Below are 21,982 nucleotides of genomic sequence, written 5' to 3' on the forward strand. Positions count from 1 at the left end.
TCCCTCCAAGCACTCTGTGAAATCACTGCGGCCCACTGTAATGGGGGTAATGGTAATGGATGTGTGCAAGGGAGCCGCCCGATTAGCCACTTCATTGCCCCGAATGCCAACATGAGTTGGCATCCACTGACGAGAAATACTGCAGCATAACATATGTTAAACCCATCTTGAAGTATGTAGCGCCAGTATGGAACCCGCATTTGATAAAACATGTAAAGAGCCTGGAAAAAAGTCCAGAGGTTTGCATAGAGTTAAGAGGAGAGACTTAAGCTAAACCTGACGACATTAGAAAACAGGAGCAGCGGTGGCATAATTATGACGTACCAAATTCTGAGAGGAATTGACAGGCCGAGTCTTTTTGAGGGGGAGTCTCGGGTACACGAGATCTCAGCTTTTCGTAAGTTAAAAACATTGATGAATCACAGGGATGTTAGGAAATTCTTCACTCTTATCGTGGTCAGGAAGTGCAATGACCAAGACAGCAAAGTGGTAGAGGCAAGACCCATAATGAGCATAATAGGTCTCACGCAGCTAGGAGTGAACCCTGCAGCAACCAGCAGAAAGATGGGGGTCAGAAGCCTAGCCTCGCCGCTCCTCCCCGAGCAACCACAAATAGGCGAGCACACACCTCGATACTCGAGTTAACATAGGTTCATTTAGGCACAGGTGCATAAGTACAATTATCGTACATAGATTACCTAAGATATCCCATTAACAGGCTTTCCCTACGCCTAAGAGCTGATGTATATCTCGACCAATTGCCCAGAAGTGGGCAGTGTATGAGGACAAACGCCCCAGGGGTGAAAAAGATTGCAAATTCGACAGCAGTGCTCAAAGTGAGGCAACTGCACTCCACCAATACCGGTTCAGAAATCCTTCTGCCTTCTAGAGGAGCCACACTCCGGTGGTCGCCAGAATATACAGTCACGCTTCAGCCTATTATTACATTCACATGGAAGCGCTAAATCCATACAAGTCTTACAACGCCTAGGAAATGGGGGGTAATCATATATAACTATAATCTAAGGAAGGGGGAGAGTAGCTCCATTTTCTTAGATCAGAATGCCTGCCTTCACCAACATCTAGATCAAGGTGCTTCGTGACAGGTGATCATAGTAATAGTCACGCTACCTATGACAACCTGAGCTATCATACAATCTGTTATCTTTAGTTTACCGAAAACTGATAACAGGATAACCTTTTAACCTTTAAGATAGGTTATCTGCTGCACAAACTTAACATTAATCCACAAATGCTTGTTCTGGATATAGATGGATAACTATGTGGGGACCTCTACAAGTCAGGTGAGATCTTAGCCCAAAAGGATTATAAAGTTTTTTATATTTGATTTTAAGCAGGGGAAGCGTTAAACCCGCAGGGGTAGTATAGCCCAGAGAATGGGATGAAATCAGGGTTCATTCCAGGAAAACATAGTTCCAATCGAGAGCCGTTCAGCAGCATGAAGGCACCCTGAGAGGAAAAGTATCGTCCTGTGATACAAATATCAGCAGCTTAATAGAATAGAGATATTAAATAGGCAAACCTGACTAAATAATATTATGAATATTACAAGACTTTACTCACGATTTAATGTCCTTGCAGGAGGGATGGAGGATGATAGGAAGGATGGATGGATTGCAAGAACGATGGGGAATAGCAAGAGGGATGGAGGGATTGCCATTCAGCTGCACGCTGCAAATCACAGAGATGAACAAAAGCACCAACAAGGTCACTATGAGGTAACGAGCGAGAGTGGAAGGTGTGTGTGTGTGGGGGGGGGGTCGAGTATAAATTCCTAGCCGTGCTCATCTATATGTAGTTGCCGGGGTCGAATCATAGCTCCTGGCCCCGCCTCTTCTCTGGTCGCTACTAAGTCTACTCTACCTACTCCAAGAGCTTTATCGTACCTCTTCTTAAAGCTATGCATGGATCCTGACTTCACTCTCCAGATTGTGTGTGTGATGCACAATCTACAGAGAACTGTCTACAAGTGACAAGTCTTGCTAATGGAGGGTGACCAAATACTCACCTTCAGTCAGCCTTTAACCTGGTATTCGCCAGTAAGGTTCACCGCGCCCACTACTTCTCAAGGAAATAGCGACGTATGTGGTCCATCTGTTAAGGGTTATGGTAATCATCTTCCCTACAGACCAGTGGCCCGGTGGCCTGGTGGCTAAAGCTCCTGCTTCACACACGGAGGGCCCGGGTTCGATTCCCGGCGGGTAGAAACATTTCGACACGTTTCCTTACACCTGTTGTCCTGTTCACCTAGCAGCAAATAGGTACCTGGGTGTTAGTCGACTGGTGTGGGTCGCATCCTGGGGGACAAGATTAAGGACCCCAATGGAAATAAGTTAGACAGTCCTCGATGACGCACTGACTTTCTTGGGTTATCCTGGGTGGCTAACCCCCCGGGGTTAAAAATCCGAACGAAATCTTATCTTATCTTACCACGGGCGGGGATAGAACCCTGGCAGTCTTCAAGCTGGCACTGGACAAGCACCTACAGTCGGTTCCTGACCAGCCGGCTGTGGCTCGTACGTTGGTTTGCGTGCAGCCAGCAGTAACAGCCTGGTTGATCAGGCTCTGATCCACCAGGAGGCCTGGTCACAGACCGGGCCGCGGGGGCGTTGACCCCCGGAACTCTCTCCAGGTAAACTCCAGGTAAAACTCCAGAACCCGCGATCAGTCCCTACAGCTTGATCTCGGATAAAGCCTCGTAGGTTGGAAAGGATGTAAGATTAAGAGCTATCAAAACACACATAATTTGCAGATATTTTGCTCTCTTAAGTATAAGTTTGTAATTGCGTCATAGCGGAAAAAAGGTAACGTTTTCCACTTTTTACTCATTTGATAAGACTGCAGTACCTGCTTGAAGGACTGCAGTACCTGCTTGAAGGACTGCCGTCTACCAATCAACTACCTGAGGTCACTGAGACAGAAGTCTGCTATATTTGGATCAAGCCTTCACCGCAACATCCTCGAGTTCATTTTTCGGGACCCAGACAAAATCTAGGCATCTAAAGCAAGCCATATACTTGTGCTGTGCGTGGTGTACAGGAAGGGAAGGAAAGCTGAAGAGTGGTAAGAACGATAGAGGATGCCAGGAGGCACTGGGGATGGTATTTAGGATACAACGTTTAGGGAGTGTCCTGACACCGGCCACCTCGATAAAAACGTTTGACACTTCCCCTATGGGGCGTCACTGCCGGGTCACCACATGGAGAAGACCCGGGCCAGGACCCGTCCTGGCAAACCAACCTGTACCTGTAAGTGTCCAACTTCAAGGAAAACAAAAGACTTCAGGATTTGTCACCTTTTTATATCCCCAAAACATTTAACTGTTGCTACTATCTACAATGAATTTTGCTTAAATAAAGATATATGATGGATATATGACAAAAATATTTCAAACAAACGTTAACAGCATGATTAAATACTCGAGTGAATTTCGGAATATCCCAGTTTCTGTACACTATTCTCTTCATCGTAATTCAAAGTACCGTATTGTAAAGGAATTAATTTACATTAAATATGCTAGTATGTACATATATTTTTAGCAGACACTGCCGGAATAATTCTGAAATTCATGCGACTAGTACGTACAATTTATGATGGTTCAAATAAGTATTCTGAGATAGGAGAAAGAGAAAATTAAGGAGGAAATGCAGAGCGAGGCAGCAGAACTGTATAGTCCCTCGGCGTCGTGTGAAGTTCCGTTTTCTATGTCTCCATCGTCATCCGCTTTTGTCTGGGCCATCTTTGCTCTCTCCAGCTTCTCCTTCTCTAGGTCTTCGAACTTTGATCCTCCTCCAGGGTGGATGGGCATCAGTTCCTTGGGCAGACCATAGTGGACGATCTGGTCTTGGCCGTGGTTTTTACCCTCAGTAACTGGTAAGACTACAGGTTCTTGCATCACCTCCAAACTTGGACTGTGCTCAGTCCCAACTGTTGGTTCTAAATCTGCTTCAGATGTTCCCGTCCAATCGAAGGGCATTGTGGTCTCGTCCAAGCTACTCTCGGTAACATGGTGATGGAACCGAGTCTCTTCCGGCCAGCTGTGAGGCAATACTTCCTCCATGCTGTGTAGAAACATTTCACCAGAGCTAGGCTCCTCTCCCGAACTAACAAGAATCTCCTCCGAGTTGTCCTGGTGTGGGTAAGGTTCTGGACGCTCTGACTGCTCTGGCAAGTCGGTTCTACCTCTGAATTTTATTGGATACGTCTCCCCAGTCACCTTTTTCGGTCGTTGCCACTCCTGAAAAGAAAAAAACTATTTGTATGACAGCTCTAAAGATACCTACGGGAAAAGATTGGTCATAGAGTTTCTTCATCCCACAACTTCCTTGAGGATTTACGAAATCGTAATAACACGATTGCAAACAAACCACGGTGTTAGTGGTTTTTTTTATATTTTATTTAAAAACGCAATACACAATTATACATGTAGACAATGTAAACAATGAAACGTAACCATTATATATAACAACAAAAAGCTCCACATTCCCTACCTTAGCACTAAACTTATACATAAGAAAACACACGTTCAACTAAAAAAAGTTTGATATCCCCCCCAAAAAACCCAACCATCACACATAACATACATTTAACTAAACTAAAGACAGCCCACAGCTTCAAATACAGGTGGGTTTATTACATCCAAAATTGCAGCCATAAACACAATATGCAATATAACCCAAAGAATGTCACAGGTATTTACATTTTACATAAAACTGTATGTACGAAGACATTCTCAATTATCCAAAAATTCTTTACACACTTATTATTGTTGTATATTAAACTTCATATGCAAATACATAATACATAACATCTCAAAAAATTGCGAAACAAATAAAGGTTAGAAAATAACAATCTCCACACCTCACCACAGAAAAACTAAACACAGTATAATATAACAAATGATTCGTTCCACTCACTTCCATACACTACATTCATCCCACAAGCGAACAAACACTACATCATCCCACAAGCGAACAAACACTACATCATCCCACAAGTGAACAAACACTACATTCATCCCACAAGCGAACAAACACTACATCATCCCACAAGCGAACAAACACTACATTCATCCCACAAGCGAACAAACACTACATCATCCCACAAGCGAACAAACACTACATTCATCCCACAAGCGAACAAACACTACATCATCCTACAAGCGAACAAACACTACATTCATCCCACAAGCGAACAAACACTACATCATCCCACAAGCGAACAAACACTACATCATCCCACAAGCGAACAAACACTACATCATCCCACAAGCGAACAAACACTACATCATCCCACAAGCGAACAAACACTACATCATCCCACAAGCGAACAAACACTACATTCATCCCACAAGCGAACAAACACTACATCATCCCACAAGCGAACAAACACTACATCATCCCACAAGCGAACAAACACTACATCATCCCACAAGCGAACAAACACTACATTCATCCCACAAGCGAACAAACACTACATCATCCCACAAGCGAACAAACACTACATCATCCCACAAGCGAACAAACACTACATCATCCCACAAGCGAACAAACACTACATCATCCCACAAGCGAACAAACACTACATCATCCCACAAGCGAACAAACACTACATCATCCCACAAGCGAACAAACACTACATTCATCCCACAAGCGAACAAACACTACATCATCCCACAAGCGAACAAACACTACATCATCCCACAAGCGAACAAACACTACATCATCCCACAAGCGAACAAACACTACATCATCCCACAAGCGAACAAACACTACATCATCCCACAAGCGAACAAACACTACATTCATCCCACAAGCGAACAAACACTACATCATCCCACAAGCGAACAAACACTACATCATCCCACAAGCGAACAAACACTACATCATCCCACAAGCGAACAAACACTACATTCATCCCACAAGCGAACAAACACTACATCATCCCACAAGCGAACAAACACTACATCATCCCACAAGCGAACAAACACTACATCATCCCACAAGCGAACAAACACTACATCATCCCACAAGCGAACAAACACTACATCATCCCACAAGCGAACAAACACTACATCATCCCACAAGCGAACAAACACTACATTCATCCCACAAGCGAACAAACACTACATCATCCCACAAGCGAACAAACACTACATCATCCCACAAGCGAACAAACACTACATCATCCCACAAGCGAACAAACACTACATTCATCCCACAAGCGAACAAACACTACATTCATCCCACAAGCGAACAAACACTACATCATCCCACAAGCGAACAAACACTACATTCATCCCACAAGCGAACAAACACATCATCCCACAAGCAAACAAACACTACATCATCCCACAAGCGAACAAACACTACATTCATCCCACAAGCGAACAAACACTACATTCATCCCACAAGCGAACAAACACTACATTCATCCCACAAGCGAACAAACACTACATTCATCCCACAAGCGAACAAACACTACATCATCCCACAAGCGAACAAACACTACATTCATCCCACAAGCGAACAAACACTACATTCATCCCACAAGCGAACAAACACTACATCATCCCACAAGCGAACAAACACTACATTCATCCCACAAGCGAACAAACACTACATTCATCCCACAAGCGAACAAACACTACATTCATCCCACAAGCGAACAAACACTACATTCATCCCACAAGCGAACAAACACTACATCATCCCACAAGCGAACAAACACTACATCATCCCACAAGCGAACAAACACTACATCATCCTACAAGCGAACAAACACTACATTCATCCCACAAGCGAACAAACACTACATCCCACAAGCGAACAAACACTACATCATCCTACAAGCGAACAAACACTACATTCATCCCACAAGCGAACAAACACTACATCATCCCACAAGCGAACAAACACTACATCATCCCACAAGCGAACAAACACTACATCATCCTACAAGCGAACAAACACTACATTCATCCCACAAGCGAACAAACACTACATCATCCCACAAGCGAACAAACACTACATCATCCTACAAGCGAACAAACACTACATTCATCCCACAAGCGAACAAACACTACATCATCCCACAAGCGAACAAACACTACATCATCCCACAAGCGAACAAACACTACATCATCCCACAAGCGAACAAACACTACATCATCCCACAAGCGAACAAACACTACATCCCACAAGCGAACAAACACTACATCATCCTACAAGCGAACAAACACTACATTCATCCCACAAGCGAACAAACACTACATCCCACAAGCGAACAAACACTACATCATCCCACAAGCGAACAAACACTACATCATCCCACAAGCGAACAAACACTACATCATCCCACAAGCGAACAAACACTACATCATCCCACAAGCGAACAAACACTACATCATCTCAAGCGAACAAACACTACATCATCCCACAAGCGAACAAACACTACATCATCCCACAAGTGAACAAACACTACATCATCCTACAAGCAAACAAACACTACATCATTCTACAAGTGAACAAACACTACATCATCCCACAAGCGAACAAACACTACATCATCCTACAAGCGAACAAACACTACATCATCCCACAAGCGAACAAACACTACATCATCCCACAAGCGAACAAACACTACATCATCCCACAAGCGAACAAACACTACATCATCCCACAAGCGAACAAACACTACATCATCCCACAAGCGAACAAACACTACATCATCCTACAAGCGAACAAACACTACATCATCCTACAAGTGAACAAACACTACATCATCCTACAAGCGAACAAACACTACATCATCCTACAAGTGAACAAACACTACATCATCCTACAAGCGAACAAACACTACATCATCCCACAAGCGAACAAACACTACATCATCCCACAAGCGAACAAACACTACATCATCCCACAAGCGAACAAACACTACATTCATCCCACAAGCGAACAAACACTACATTCATCCCACAAGCGAACAAACACTACATCATCCCACAAGCGAACAAACACTACATCATCCCACAAGCGAACAAACACTACATTCATCCCACAAGCGAACAAACACTACATCATCCCACAAGCGAACAAACACTACATCATCCCACAAGCGAACAAACACTACATTCATCCCACAAGCGAACAAACACTACATTCATCCCACAAGCGAACAAACACTACATTCATCCCACAAGCGAACAAACACTACATCATCCTACAAGCGAACAAACACTACATCATCCTACAAGCGAACAAACACTACATTCATCCCACAAGCGAACAAACACTACATCATCCTACAAGCGAACAAACACTACATCATCCTACAAGCGAACAAACACTACATCATCCTACAAGCGAACAAACACTACATCATCCTACAAGCGAACAAACACTACATCATCCTACAAGCGAACAAACACTACATCATCCTACAAGCGAACTTACACAATCACGTATATTGAGTAACATTTTTCAAATATAATTTCCATTTTTAATAACAAACTTCTTCTACCATATAATAAAATATACATAGTCATTACTATTAAACATTAACTTAAACAAGTACTATATTCTTATTCTACAAACAGCAGCATTTCTTGCCTCACCATCCTAACCCTACTTAACACATTGTACATGAACACATGTCCTTATATACCCATCACGTCAATAATATTCATTGAACTTCACCGAATACTAATATACAGCCCATACTGAGTACATGAAATTCTCTCTTACATACTGCTATATACACTTGATGTATGATAAAAATCACACACATTACATTATCTCATTATTAGCAGTACATTTGGTACACAGACATATTTATCACGCCCGCATGTCCTGTGCTTTGATACAACCACCAGTCCTGATAATACATTACAACCTATTCCAAATTTAACTTATCCATAACATACATCAGTAAACCATCCTGAGTATGACCGTAAACTTTTCACATTCACACAAATATTGCTCATTTCCATGCCCATAAAAATCTTAACAACTTTTCCCTTACGAACCACCACAAACTTACTTAAAACACACTCCACAACTACGCTGCCATTTCACACCGTATCAAGGAACTCCTCATACGTTCCCAAATTGAGACGAGCCCGGTGCAACCCCTGAAATTCCTAACACATCCCCCCCCCCTTTTTTTTTTTCTCACTCCGCCAACAAACCTCTGACATTCATACTTCGATATCCTTCAGGAAAAGCCCTTTCCCATCTACTTCCGTATATCCCCCTATTACGACTAAGTGTTTTGTACATTGTTGCAGCCAATACCTTCTTTCGCACCACCCAATCCCCATTACCCCTCATGGCCCATGATACGAAAACAAAATCCGTTATGATGTACACCAAAGCACGCTGCACAGACTCTTCCACACCTCCCACATCTAAACTCAATGCCCTTAATACCGATATCCCTCCCCCACCCACCCTCCTCAAAATCCCACCCATCCACTCCCGTATACACTCCAAATTTTTACAAAAATATACTACATGAAAAGCTGTCTCCCTATCCCCACACGCCCTACATACGTCCTCCACCATCAACCCTCTCTCCCGAAGCACCACACCAGACGGCAATATTCCATGAAGGAAACGAAACATTACCTCTCTCACTCTTGGTCTGATGCACACCAACCGCAACCTTACCCAAATGTCTCCCCATGCATACATTGGGTATATGCCCTCAACATTCGCAATCACCCTCACCCCTACAGCACGCTCCAGAACACCCACCCGTATCCTAGACGGATCTCTAAACATACAATAAAGCTCGCAGCACATCCTCACACTCTTTCATCTCTGATCCTACCCACCACCTTCGTGCCTCCTCATATAATGCTTGCACACCCTTCCCCACACGACCTTCCACTCGGAGAAACCCCCTCTTCAAATATATACACTTAACCCTTAATCTTATATCTATTAAACCCAATCCACCTTTGTCGACCGGTAGCATAACAACACTCCTACCCAACCAGTCACACCCAGAACCCTGGAGTTTACCTGGAGAGAGTTCCGGGGGTCAACGCCCCCGCGGCCCGGTCTGAGACCAGGCCTCCTGGTGGATCAGAGCCTGATCAACCAGGCTGTTGCTGCTGGCTGCACGCAAACCAACATACGAGCCACAGCCCGGCTGATCCGGAACTGACTTTAGGTGCTTGTCCAGTGCCAGCTTGAAGACTGCCAGGGGTCTGTTGGTAATCCCCCTTATGTGTGCTGGGAGGCAGTTGAACAGTCTCGGGCCCCTGACACTTATTGTATGGTCTCTTAACGTGCTAGTGACACCCCTGCTTTTCATTGGGGGGATGGTGCATCGTCTGCCAAGTCTTTTGCTTTCGTAATGAGTGATTTTCGTGTGCAAGTTCGGTACTAGTCCCTCTAGGATTTTCCAGGTGTATATAATCATGTATCTCTCCCTCCTGCGTTCCAGGGAATACAGGTTTAGGAACCTCAAGCGCTCCCAATAATTGAGGTGTTTTATCTCCGTTATGCGCGCCGTGAAAGTTCTCTGTACATTTTCTAGGTCGGCAATTTCACCTGCCTTGAAAGGTGCTGTTAGTGTGCAGCAATATTCCAGCCTAGATAGAACAAGTGACCTGAAGAGTGTCATCATGGGCTTGGCCTCCCTAGTTTTGAAGGTTCTCATTATCCATCCTGTCATTTTTCTAGCAGATGCGATTGATACAATGTTATGGTCCTTGAAGGTGAGATCCTCCGACATGATCACTCCCAGGTCTTTGACGTTGGTGTTTCACTCTATTTTGTGGCCAGAATTTGTTTTGTACTCTGATGAAGATTTAATTTCCTCGTGTTTACCATATCTGAGTAATTGAAATTTCTCATCGTTGAACTTCATATTGTTTTCTGCAGCCCACTGAAAGATTTGGTTGATGTCTGCCTGGAGCTTTGCAGTGTCTGCAATGGAAGACACTGTCATGCAGATTCGGGTGTCATCTGCAAAGGAAGACACGGTGCTGTGGCTGACATCCTTGTCTATGTCGGATATAAGGATGAGGAACAAGATGGGAGCGAGTACTGTGCCTTGTGGAACAGAGCTTTTCACCGTAGCTGCCTCGGACTTTACTCTGTTGACGACTACTCTCTGTGTTCTGTTAGTGAGGAAATTATAGATCCAACGACCGACTTTTCCTGTTATTCCTTTAGCACGCATTTTGTGCGCTATTACGCCATGGTCACACTTGTCGAAGGCTTTTGCAAAGTCTGTATATATTACATCTGCATTCTTTTTGTCTTCTAGTGCATTTAGGACCTTGTCGTTGTGGTCCAATAGTTGAGACAGACAGGAGCGACCTGTTCTAAACCCATGTTGCCCTGGGTTGTGTAACTGATGGGTTTCTAGATGCGTGGTGATCTTGCTTCTTAGGACCCTTTCAAAGATTTTTATGATATGGGATGTTAGTGCTATTGGTCTGTAGTTCTTTGCTGTTGCTTTACTGCCCCCTTTGTGGAGTGGGGCTATGTCTGTTGTTTTTAGTAACTGTGGGACGACCCCCGTGTCCATGCTCCCTCTCCATAGGATGGAAAAGGCTCGTGATAGGGGCTTCTTGCAGTTCTTGATGAACACAGAGTTCCATGAGTCTGGCCCTGGGGCAGAGTGCATGGGCATGTCATTTATCGCCTGTTCGAAGTCATTTGGCGTCAGGATAACATCGGATAGGCTTGTGTTAATCAAATTTTGTGGCTCTCTCATAAAAAATTCATTTTGATCTTCGACTCTCAGTCTGGTTAGCGGCTTGCTAAAAACTGAGTCATATTGGGACTTGAGTAGCTCACTCATTTCCTTGCTGTCATCTGTGTAGGACCCATCTTGTTTAAGTAGGGGCCCAATACTGGACGTTGTTCTCGATTTTGATTTGGCATAGGAGAAGAAATACTTTGGGTTTCTTTCGATTTCATTTATGGCTTTTAGTTCTTCCCGCGATTCCTGACTCCTAAAGGATTCTTTTAGCTTAAGTTCGATGCTTGCTATTTCTCTGACCAGTGTCTCCCTACGCATTTCAGATATATTGACCTCTTTTAGCCGCTCTGTTATTCTTTTCCGTCGCCTGTAAAGGGAGCGCCTGTCTCTTTCTGTTTTACATCTACTCCTCCTTTTTCTTAGAGGAATAAGCCTTGTGCATACATCGAGTGCCACCGAGTTAATCTGTTCTAGGCATAAGTTGGGGTCTGTGTTGCTTAGTATATCTTCCCAGCTTATATCGGTTAGGACTTGGTTTACTTGGTCCCACTTTATGTTTTTGTTATTGAAGTTGAATTTGGTGAATGCTCCCTCGTGACTAATCTCATTATGTCGGTCTGGGGCTCCGCGCATACATGACTGAACCTCAATTATGTTGTGATCTGAGTATACTGTTTTTGATACGGTGATATTTCTTATCAGATCATCATTGTTAGTGAAGATGAGGTCTAGTGTATTCTCCAGTCTAGTAGGCTCTATTATTTGCTGGTTTAAATTGAATTTTGTGCAGAGATTTAAAAGCTCGCGTGAGTGTGAGTTTTCATCAGAGCTGCCTCCTGGTGTTATTACTGCAACAATATTATTTGCTATATTCCTCCATTTTAGGTGCCTTAAGTTGAAATCCCCCAGGAGCAAGATGTTGGGTGCAGGAGCTGGAAGGTTTTCCAGACAGTGGTCAATTTTTAACAGCTGTTCCTGGAATTGCTGGGATGTTGCATCCGGAGGCTTGTAGACTATCACAATGACTAGGTTTGGGTTCTCGACCTTTACTGCTAAAACTTCCACTACATCATTTGAGGCATTTAGCAGTTCTGTGCAAACAAGTGACTCTGCAATGTACAGGCCAACCCCCCCCTTTTGCCTGTTCACTCTGTCACATCTGTATAGGTTGTAACCTGGGATCCATATTTCGTTGTCCAAGTGATCCTTTATGTGGGTCTCAGTGAAAGCCGCGAACATTGCCTTTGCCTCTGCAAGCAGTCCACGGATGAAAGGTATTTTGTTGTTTGTTGCTGGCTTTAGACCCTGTATATTTGCAAAGAAGAATGTTATCGGACTGGTGGTATTGTTGGTACTGGGGGGGGATTTTTTTTCCGGCATTAGTATCTGTATCTGTTGGTTTGGAGTGGAGGCCATCGACTGTGGTTCCACTCCAGGAATGACTGGATTTGGTGTACGATTTCTGCCATTTCCTGCCAGTTTTTTTTCCTTCCTGGCACTAAAAAACCTCTCCCTCTTGAGTGGCTGTGGCTACCCAGGTTTTCCCATGGCCTGGATGTTTTGTATCTTTTTGTCCCCTTTAGATGGTATGCCTGGCAATTTAAGTTATAGCACAGTCTTTCCTGTACTGAAGAGGTACACAGTTCAGGGTGAAAAAGCTTACAGGAAGGGAGTTTGCATTTTCCTGTTGTCATATGGGCATGGCATTTCCTAGGGTGGTCATAGTTGCACGTCCCATCTGTTTTTCCAGATTTCCCATGCCAGCAGATACCGAGTGCATAGTATGTGCACAGGCTTGGTTTCCGTTTGCCTTGGGTTTCTGTGACTGTATTCCCTGTTGGTGCATGTTTCCCTGTCTTACTTCTATCCTCCCTAGCACCAACAATGGAGCTCCCACCATTTGTTTTTGGTAATATATCCTCACTATTGCTAGTGGAGTCCTCTTGTTTGCTATTTCCTGCGGTATTTCTAGTTTGCAATATTGGTTTTATCTTATCTTTGACTACACTTGTTTCCCTACTATGGCTCCTGTCCCCTATGGGGTCATTTATATGTATTCCTTCCTGCGTATAATTCCCGACTATCTGGACAAAATCTCCAGCTTCACCATTACTGTCTCCCAGGACAGCATCTCCAGCTTCCCCATTACTGTCTCCCAGGACAGCATCTCCAGCTTCACCATTACTGTCTCCCAGGACAGCACCTCCAGCTTCACCATTACTGTCTCCCAGGACAGCACCTCCAGCTTCCCCATTACTGTCTCCCAGGACAGCACTATCAGCCCCCCATTTACTGACTACCAGGACATCATCTCCAGCCTTACAGTTTCTGACTACATGGCCAGTATCAAGGGCAGTACCATTCAGCCCGGACTTTTTATGTTCCCATCTGTTGTAGAAAGCTTCCAGGTTTTCTATGAAAGCAGCTTTGATGTTGACCTCTTTTAATACCCTTGTGATTTTAGTCCACAGATTTATCTCATTTGGGCATACCCAAAAACACTTCCCTGTTTTAATACTGCTTGTAGCTAGTTCTTGGATATCTGCACAAGGGGCGTGACACCAATTTCCACAGAAATGACAATTTATGCATGTGGAAGCCCGTTTGTTTGACTGACCACAGACTACACACAGCTTCATAATGATTTGAATGGTTGATTTACTGCAATTCTACTAGCAACCTCTTGAATATTCTATTAATAACCTCTCTAGGTGGTGTACAACGAAACCGTTTGAAACCAGTCCAGGGTTCGGACCAGTCAAGGGTTCGGACCAGTCAAGGGTTCGGACCAGTCAAGGGTTCGGACCAGTCTATCTGATCTGATCAGTGGGTCACTTATTTAAACCATACTGGTCGGTGATTTGAGCTAACACATGAAGGATCTACTTGAAATTATCTACCCGAGTAATATGTGATTTGATTGATACAAAAGTATAACTTGCGTGTTGAAGAGCCGGTGACTGCTGGCACTCCTACAATGACGAACGGTCGAGCCTCCACCCTTGTTTATCAATCGCTGTATCTAGCTTCTCTATTTTTTTTTTTTCCGTCTCCACCACAATAAATGCTATATTATCACTATAGTTGACTGGTGCAAATTTTGGAGGAAGGGCGCTTTTTCTGTAGTAAAAATCTTTTTTAGCATTCTTGTTATGTCCGGTCCTGCCAACGGATATACTGCTGCCACATGCCAGACCATACTATATAACATTACATTCACCACTATTACACGTTGATGTATCGTCAAATGCATGGGTCTCAAAACATTTAACCTACCCACCAACCTATCCACTGCCCTCCCAGAATTAACCATCCGTGCCTCCCCGGCATTCCCCATATAAATTATCCCACACACCTTTAGTCTATCCACCACACACCAACGTACAGCTGTTTCCCATCTCGCCCTCCCTACCCAATTCCCTAAGACCAATAATTTTGATTTCTCCACATTCACTTTTAAACCTGTAACTCCTTCAAAACCACCAATCACATCCTCCACCTCATGTAAACTTTCCTCCCTGCTCATTAGAATTGTTGTATCATCCATATACCCTATTATTCCCATTCCTCCATTCTCCACACCACAATCCACCCCTAAACATTTCCCCACTGCCCTGTAAAAAGGGTCCTGTATACAAGTAAACAACAGTTGAGACAGAGGACAACCCTGCCTTATGCCTCTACCCATTGAAACCCACTCTCCCAATTTCCCATTCACCTGCACACGTACACCTACCCTATTATACAAAGTCTCAATCCAACGCACCATCTCTTCCCCAAAGCCCTGCCTCCGTAAGATATGCCACAGTGCCTCTCGTTCTACGCAATCATACGCTGCCTGCCAATTCAATGCTAAGACACCTCCCCCCCTTTATTCTCCCCCTCCATACTTTCCACAAACTCTTTTATTATTCCATGCCCCTCATACATCGTCCTCCCAGGCACCCCATACTGACCTCTCGCAACAACTCTATCATGCACTTCAGCCTGTTCCCCAAGATTTTTGCGAATATCTTATAATCAGCACATAACAACGACAACGCCCTGTAGTTCTGCACTGTAGTAAGGCCTTCCCCTTTTGGAATCAAAACTACTACTGTGGTACGCTGCAACTCACCCATCCTCCCCTCACTTTTCATCACATTCATCAGGTTCACTAAAAAATCCTTCAACACACTCCAATGCTTCACAAAGAATTCACAAGGTAACCCATCTATACCTGGCGCTTTACCTCTCGCCATATTCTCCAAAGCTCTCCAATGCTCTCCCAATGCCATACGATCACTTCCACTCAGCACACAATATACATTCTCTCCCAATCTCTCTAAATCCTCACCCTTCACTCCTACACTCTGCAAATATTTTCCAAACCAACTATCCAGAAAACCACTCATACCCTCAGTAGTTCGCAACTCCTGACCCTTCGTATACCCACCTAAGTTCTCGTGTACTACCAGCTTATCAATCTCCATTGCCAACCTGCGTCTCCACTGGCCCCGTAACACACAGGCTGACGGCCTGTCACCCCAAATCGCCTCCTCTAACCCACCTTGCACCCTCGCCTCATCAAATCTCTCATTGTGCATATCTCTTATCTGCCACTTTAACGCTTCAATTTCCTCCATTGGATACACACCTACCACAGCACCTCTCTCATAACAACCCTGCAACCGCCCCTCTAAATGCTGTTGAAGCCCATATGTCATCCACGCCTCATTCATTCCCCTTCGCACATAATATTGCCTGATCCTCCTCTTCGCAACCCCATCCCACCACCCCAATAAATCGCTTGCACTCTTATCCCCACCCCATAAGTCCTCCCACAAGCTTTCAAAATCCCCTCCCTCCACCCCCTCACCCAGTAGTCGTACATTCAGCTTCCAGTACCCCAAATATCTCTTAGGCAAACCGTCCCAATTTAAATCAGCATAAACCGCCCTATGATCTGAATAAACGACATTCACCGTCTGCACCCGCATCACCCTAACACCCCTTGTCACATACAACCTATCTAGTCGTGCAGCATAGCTCTTTCTATGAAATGTGTGCTCTATCTCGCAATCCCCTCCATCAACTATATCCCTCAATCCCACACCTCTCAATAGATCCCCTAAACCTGCCAAAAGACACCCTGCCCCCCTCGGTTCCACATCCTTCCTTCGCACCACACAGTTCCAGTCACCACCACCTATTGTCACTGACGGTAATGACCGCAAATAATATACCAATACATTATTCACAAATTCATTCTTTACCCTGACATTATTCTCAGCCGGTACATACACACAAACTACTGCCATCCTCTCACCTCTCCACCACCCATCTATCTTAACACCCCCCCCTTCACTCCTAAGAACAACAAATGGGCTCGTCTCACGGATCAGGATTCCCACCCCTCCCTTCATTCGCTCCGAATACATCACAAACACTCTGTACCCATCCACCTCCAATTCCCTTCCCAGCTTGAAATTATGTTCCTGCACAAAAACAATGTCTATAGCATAACGTCTTAAAAATCCCTTTACCCACAGACGCTTCTCACTTGCACACAATCCATTAATATTCAGTCATGCACCGGAAACCTACTTATGTGATTTCACCCTCTGCCCCATTTCACCTTTCACTGACACGCTTCCAGTGTGTCTGCTTCTTCCACTTTTCTCTCCACTGCCCACTTGTGGCTTCCCCTGATCCAATACCGGACCAGGCGTACCTTTAGAACTCCCACGCACCACATCAACCCACGGTTTTTTCCCCGGTCTCTGTGCCGGGGTCAAAACATCATCCGAGTCGGAATATGTTGCCGCCCTCTTACGGTTGACACTCTCTGCATCCATTTCCAACTCACTGGATGCCTCCCTGTGAATCTCAGCATTTACCTCAATCACTTCCACCACTCCTGGCGAGTCATCTGCCATGTTCGCCAATCTTCCAAGTTGCTCATCTTCAATCTGAACAGGACTCCTCACCATCCTCAAGTTATCCTCAGAAACCTTCTTCTCAAAGGATTTTTCTTTCACGTTCACCAGTAGGCCTCCCTCTACCCGCACTTCACCACTCTGCACAGTCTTCCCAGTCTCCAAGGCAGATGCCTCACATCCCACTAACTGTGACAGTGATGGGCTGGTACCCACCAGTGGCAGCTCACGCTCCACTTCCTCACTCCAGGAAGTGCCACTTCTATGTACAGGTGACTCATCAGCATGACCCACCTCCGGTTCTGGCTCTTTCACCATCTCACTACCTAGTTCCTGTCTCCGCTGCCATCTCCCACACTGGGCAGCCATATGGTCATATGCACCACATAACCTACACGTCTTCTGCTGCCCAGCATAGTACACCATTACCTGCACCCTAAATGCATCCAGTATGACGTAAGATGGGATGGAATGCCTCAACGTCATCTTGAGCGTGAACGTACCATCCGGCAAGCCGGCATACACCCCATCTGTCCATTTACCAGCCATAGCCAGGTGTACAGTTCCATACTGTTCAAATACATTCCGCAGGTCAGTCTCGTCCGCCTCAAATGGCACATTTCAGACTTTCACCCATGTGTAATGCCTAGACACGTCGATGAGTCGAACACGTATTGCTGAATTAACGTCCACACTCCCGTCCTGGTACTTGTCAACCAGCCGTTCATACACTCCAGCTGATCTCAACTTGACGAAAATATGATGGGCACCATTTAGCGCCACACCATACAGTTCTTGATCCTCAACACCATAGGTGTCACGAATAATTTGCGGTAAAAGCACTTGTGCAGACTGAGGCGTTATTGCACCACGCACCAATTCAAGGCACACCGTGTGCACACGCCTTCTCACAGGCTGCGCCATGTTGTGAAAATATAAGTCTCCTCCAATGGCCAACAGAGGGCAGAGGGCAGTAGTCACACGTCTGCACTCTGCTCAGGTCAAGCGGCGAATCACTAGTGGGGTTAGTGGCTTACGCACTGGCCTGGAGTTTTACGACTCACTTGCCATGGGTACTAACACCAACCATACAGTGGTTTGTTTCCTTTGAGGATGTTCAAGTCAGTGTTCCCCAACAGAACTTTGGATCATGGCACAGTGGCAAGGCTTCACTTATATAAAAATGTTCTTTATATCGACAAACTGTTGTTTGTATGTTCTCTATGAGGTGTTTCCTTCTACTGCTTGCGTGTCCAGGAACCAGATAACAGTTGTAACACAGGCATCTTTATGCAATAATAGCAGCCGAGCGATAACAGGTGCAAATCAACAACAGGTGGAGGATACAAAGATATGCTCAAGGAACCTTTCGCGTTGAAACCAGCGCTTGATCACAAGTGACAGAGAATCGAAATGGAGGTCAACCCAACCAGGATGCGTCCGTTGGAAATTGCCAGCTAGCTGGCAAGTCTTTCTTGACCCCTTCCCCGTGGTTGACTGGAATAGACATCTTTATATAGAAACCCAACCACATGTGACTGCATTTATAAATCCAACTAGTTAACTTTACAGATCAAAAAGATAACTTTACAGATAAATTTAACCATAGGTTCCAGTAGATTAACATACTTAATATATAATCTTTATTTTTGGTACGTATAGCAAAAAATATATAGCTATAATCGCCAGTAAGCATGTGTCAGCCAGTTACACACACACACATACACACACATACACACACACACACACACACACACACACACACACACACACACACACACACACACACACACACACACACACTGTCAATGGAAGGAAATAAAATGCCTCAGAGGAAGCAGATGGAGACTCAGTGGGAGGAGGAAAGGGCGAGGTCAGTTTTTGTGTACGGGCTCCAAGAAGCCAAGGGGGACAACTTTGAAGAAATAAAACAGGAGGAGAAAAAAATGATTGAAGGCATCATCAAAACAATAGGTGAGGGCGATATGACCCAGGTGACAAATTTTCAGAGAATTGGGTGGTTTGCGAGTGGAGGGATACGGCCTGTCAAAGTAATTTTCAAGGAAGAATCAGTTCGAACCAGGATTCTGCAAGAGAAAGCAAGACTGAGGGACAAAGAGGGGTACCAGAGAGTATACCTCGACCGCGACAGAACACAAGACGAAAGGACTACACTGAAAGAGAGGGTACAGAGACGCAAGGAGGAACGAGAGGCAATGACGAAGATGAGCAGGACCCAGACACAGGAGGAAGGGCAAACACACCCCACAGAATCTCCCACCAAAAGACTCCAACCACGACATTCCCAATGCAACTGAGCAACCTATACTACAACCTACTCACTGTTCCCTCTGCCACCAACCCCCATATCACAAACCTCACCCCAACAGCTGTCCCTTATGGGCATTCTGACCCCACCCCCATCATCACAAACCCCACCTACACCACAGCCCCATATAGGCCCCCACCAAGGATCTCGCTCCCCCAACCCCAATATTCTTGCATGACCACAATGATAGAAAAGAAACTGAAAGTTTGGTACACAAACGCGGATGGAATAACGAATAAACATGAGGAGTGGAACGAAAGAATCAGTGAGAAATCCCCAGACATCATAGCAGTCACAGAAACAAAACTCGCTGAGACAATAACAGACACAATCTTCCCAATGGGATATCAGATCCTGAGGAAAGATAGGAGGAGTAGAGGGGGAGGAGGGGTTGCACTGCTCATAAAACACCGATGGGGATTTGAGGAAATGGAAGGCATGGACATGATTGGAGAAAGAGACTACATTGTAGGTACAATTCAGTCCGGAGAACATAAAGTAGTCATTGGAGTGATGTATAACCCACCACAGAACTGCAAGAGGCCAAGAGAGGAGTACGAAGAAAACAACAGGGTGATGGTGGACACACTGGCTGAGGTGGCAAGAAGAGCTCACTTGAGCAGAGCAAAGTTACTGGTAATGGGCGATTTCAACCACAGGGAGATCGACTGGGAAAACCTGGAGCCACATGGGGGTCCCGAAACATGGAGAGCCAAGATGATGGATGTGGTACTTGAAAACCTCATGCATCAACATGTCAGGGACACAACCAGAGAGAGAGGGGAGGATGAGCCAGCAAGACTGGATCTTGTGTTCACCCTGAGCAGTTCAGACATTGAGGACATCACTTACGAGAGGCCCCTTGGAGCTAGCGATCATGTGGTTCTGAGTTTTGATTATATAGTAGAGTTACAAGTGGAGAAGGTAACAGGAACTGAAGGGGTCAGGCCAAACTATAAAAGGGGGGACTACACAGGTATGAGAAACTTCCTGCAGGAGGTTCAGTGGGACAGAGAAATGGTAGGAAAATCAGTAAACGAGATGATGGAATATGTGGCAACAAAGTGCAAGGAGACAGAGGAAAGTTTTGTTCCCAAGGGAAACAGAAATAATAGGAAGACCAAAACGAGTCCTTGGTTTACTCGAAGGTGTAGGGAGGCAAAAACTAAGTGCAACAGAGAATGGAAAAGGTACAGGAGGCATAGGACCCAGGAAAACAAGAAGATTAGTAGAAGAGCCAGAAACGAGTATGCACAGATAAGGAGGGAGGCCCAGCGACAGTATGAAAACGACATAGCATCGAAAGTCAAATCTGACCCGAAACTGCTGTATAGCCACATTAGGAGGAAGACAACAGTCAAGGACCAGGTGATAAGGCTGAGGAAAGAAGGTGGAGAACTCACAAGAAACGATCAAGAGGTATGTGAGGAGCTCAACACGAGATTTAAGGAAGTATTTACAGTAGAGACAGGAAGGACTCTGGGGGGACAGACCAGATGGGGACACCAGCAAGGAATACACCAACAAGTGTTGGACGACATACATACAGATGAGGAGGAGGTGAAGAAACTGCTAAGGGACATCGATACCTCAAAGGCAATGGGACCGGACAACATCTCCCCGTGGGTCCTTAGAGAGGGAGCAGATATGTTGTGCGTGCAACTTACCACAATCTTCAACACGTCCCTGGAAACTGGGCAACTACCTGAGGTATGGAAGACGGCAAATGTAGTTCCCATTTTTAAAAAAGGAGACAGAAAAGAGGCACTAAACTATAGACCTGTGTCATTGACGTGTATAGTATGCAAAATTATGGAGAAGATTATCAGGAGGAGAGTGGTGGAGCACCTGGAACGGAACAAGAGTATAAATGCCAACCAGCACGGATTCATGGAAGGCAAATCCTGTGTCACAAACCTTCTGGAGTTTTATGATAAAATAACAGAAGACACGAGAGAGAGGGGTGGGTTGATTGCATCTTCTTGGACTG

The 21,982-nt window shown here is 44.9% G+C and overlaps 1 protein-coding gene across 4 annotated transcripts in view; it reads right to left on the bottom strand.

Moving 5' to 3' along the window:
- Positions 1-3,305: 3,305 nt before the first annotated feature.
- Positions 3,306-21,982, bottom strand: part of LOC128686845 (uncharacterized) — a 343,417-nt gene continuing 324,740 nt past the window's right edge. For all 4 annotated transcript variants that reach the window (XM_070082449.1, XM_053773983.2, XM_053773984.2 and 1 more), the window contains one exon: positions 3,306-4,258. In XM_070082449.1, the coding sequence (XP_069938550.1) occupies positions 3,620-4,258 (639 nt within the window). In that variant the 3' untranslated portion in view covers positions 3,306-3,619. The remainder of the gene's footprint in view (positions 4,259-21,982) is intronic.

Source organism: Cherax quadricarinatus, chromosome 7 (genome assembly GCF_038502225.1).
Source record: "Cherax quadricarinatus isolate ZL_2023a chromosome 7, ASM3850222v1, whole genome shotgun sequence".
NCBI classification, from domain to species: domain Eukaryota; kingdom Metazoa; phylum Arthropoda; class Malacostraca; order Decapoda; family Parastacidae; genus Cherax; species Cherax quadricarinatus.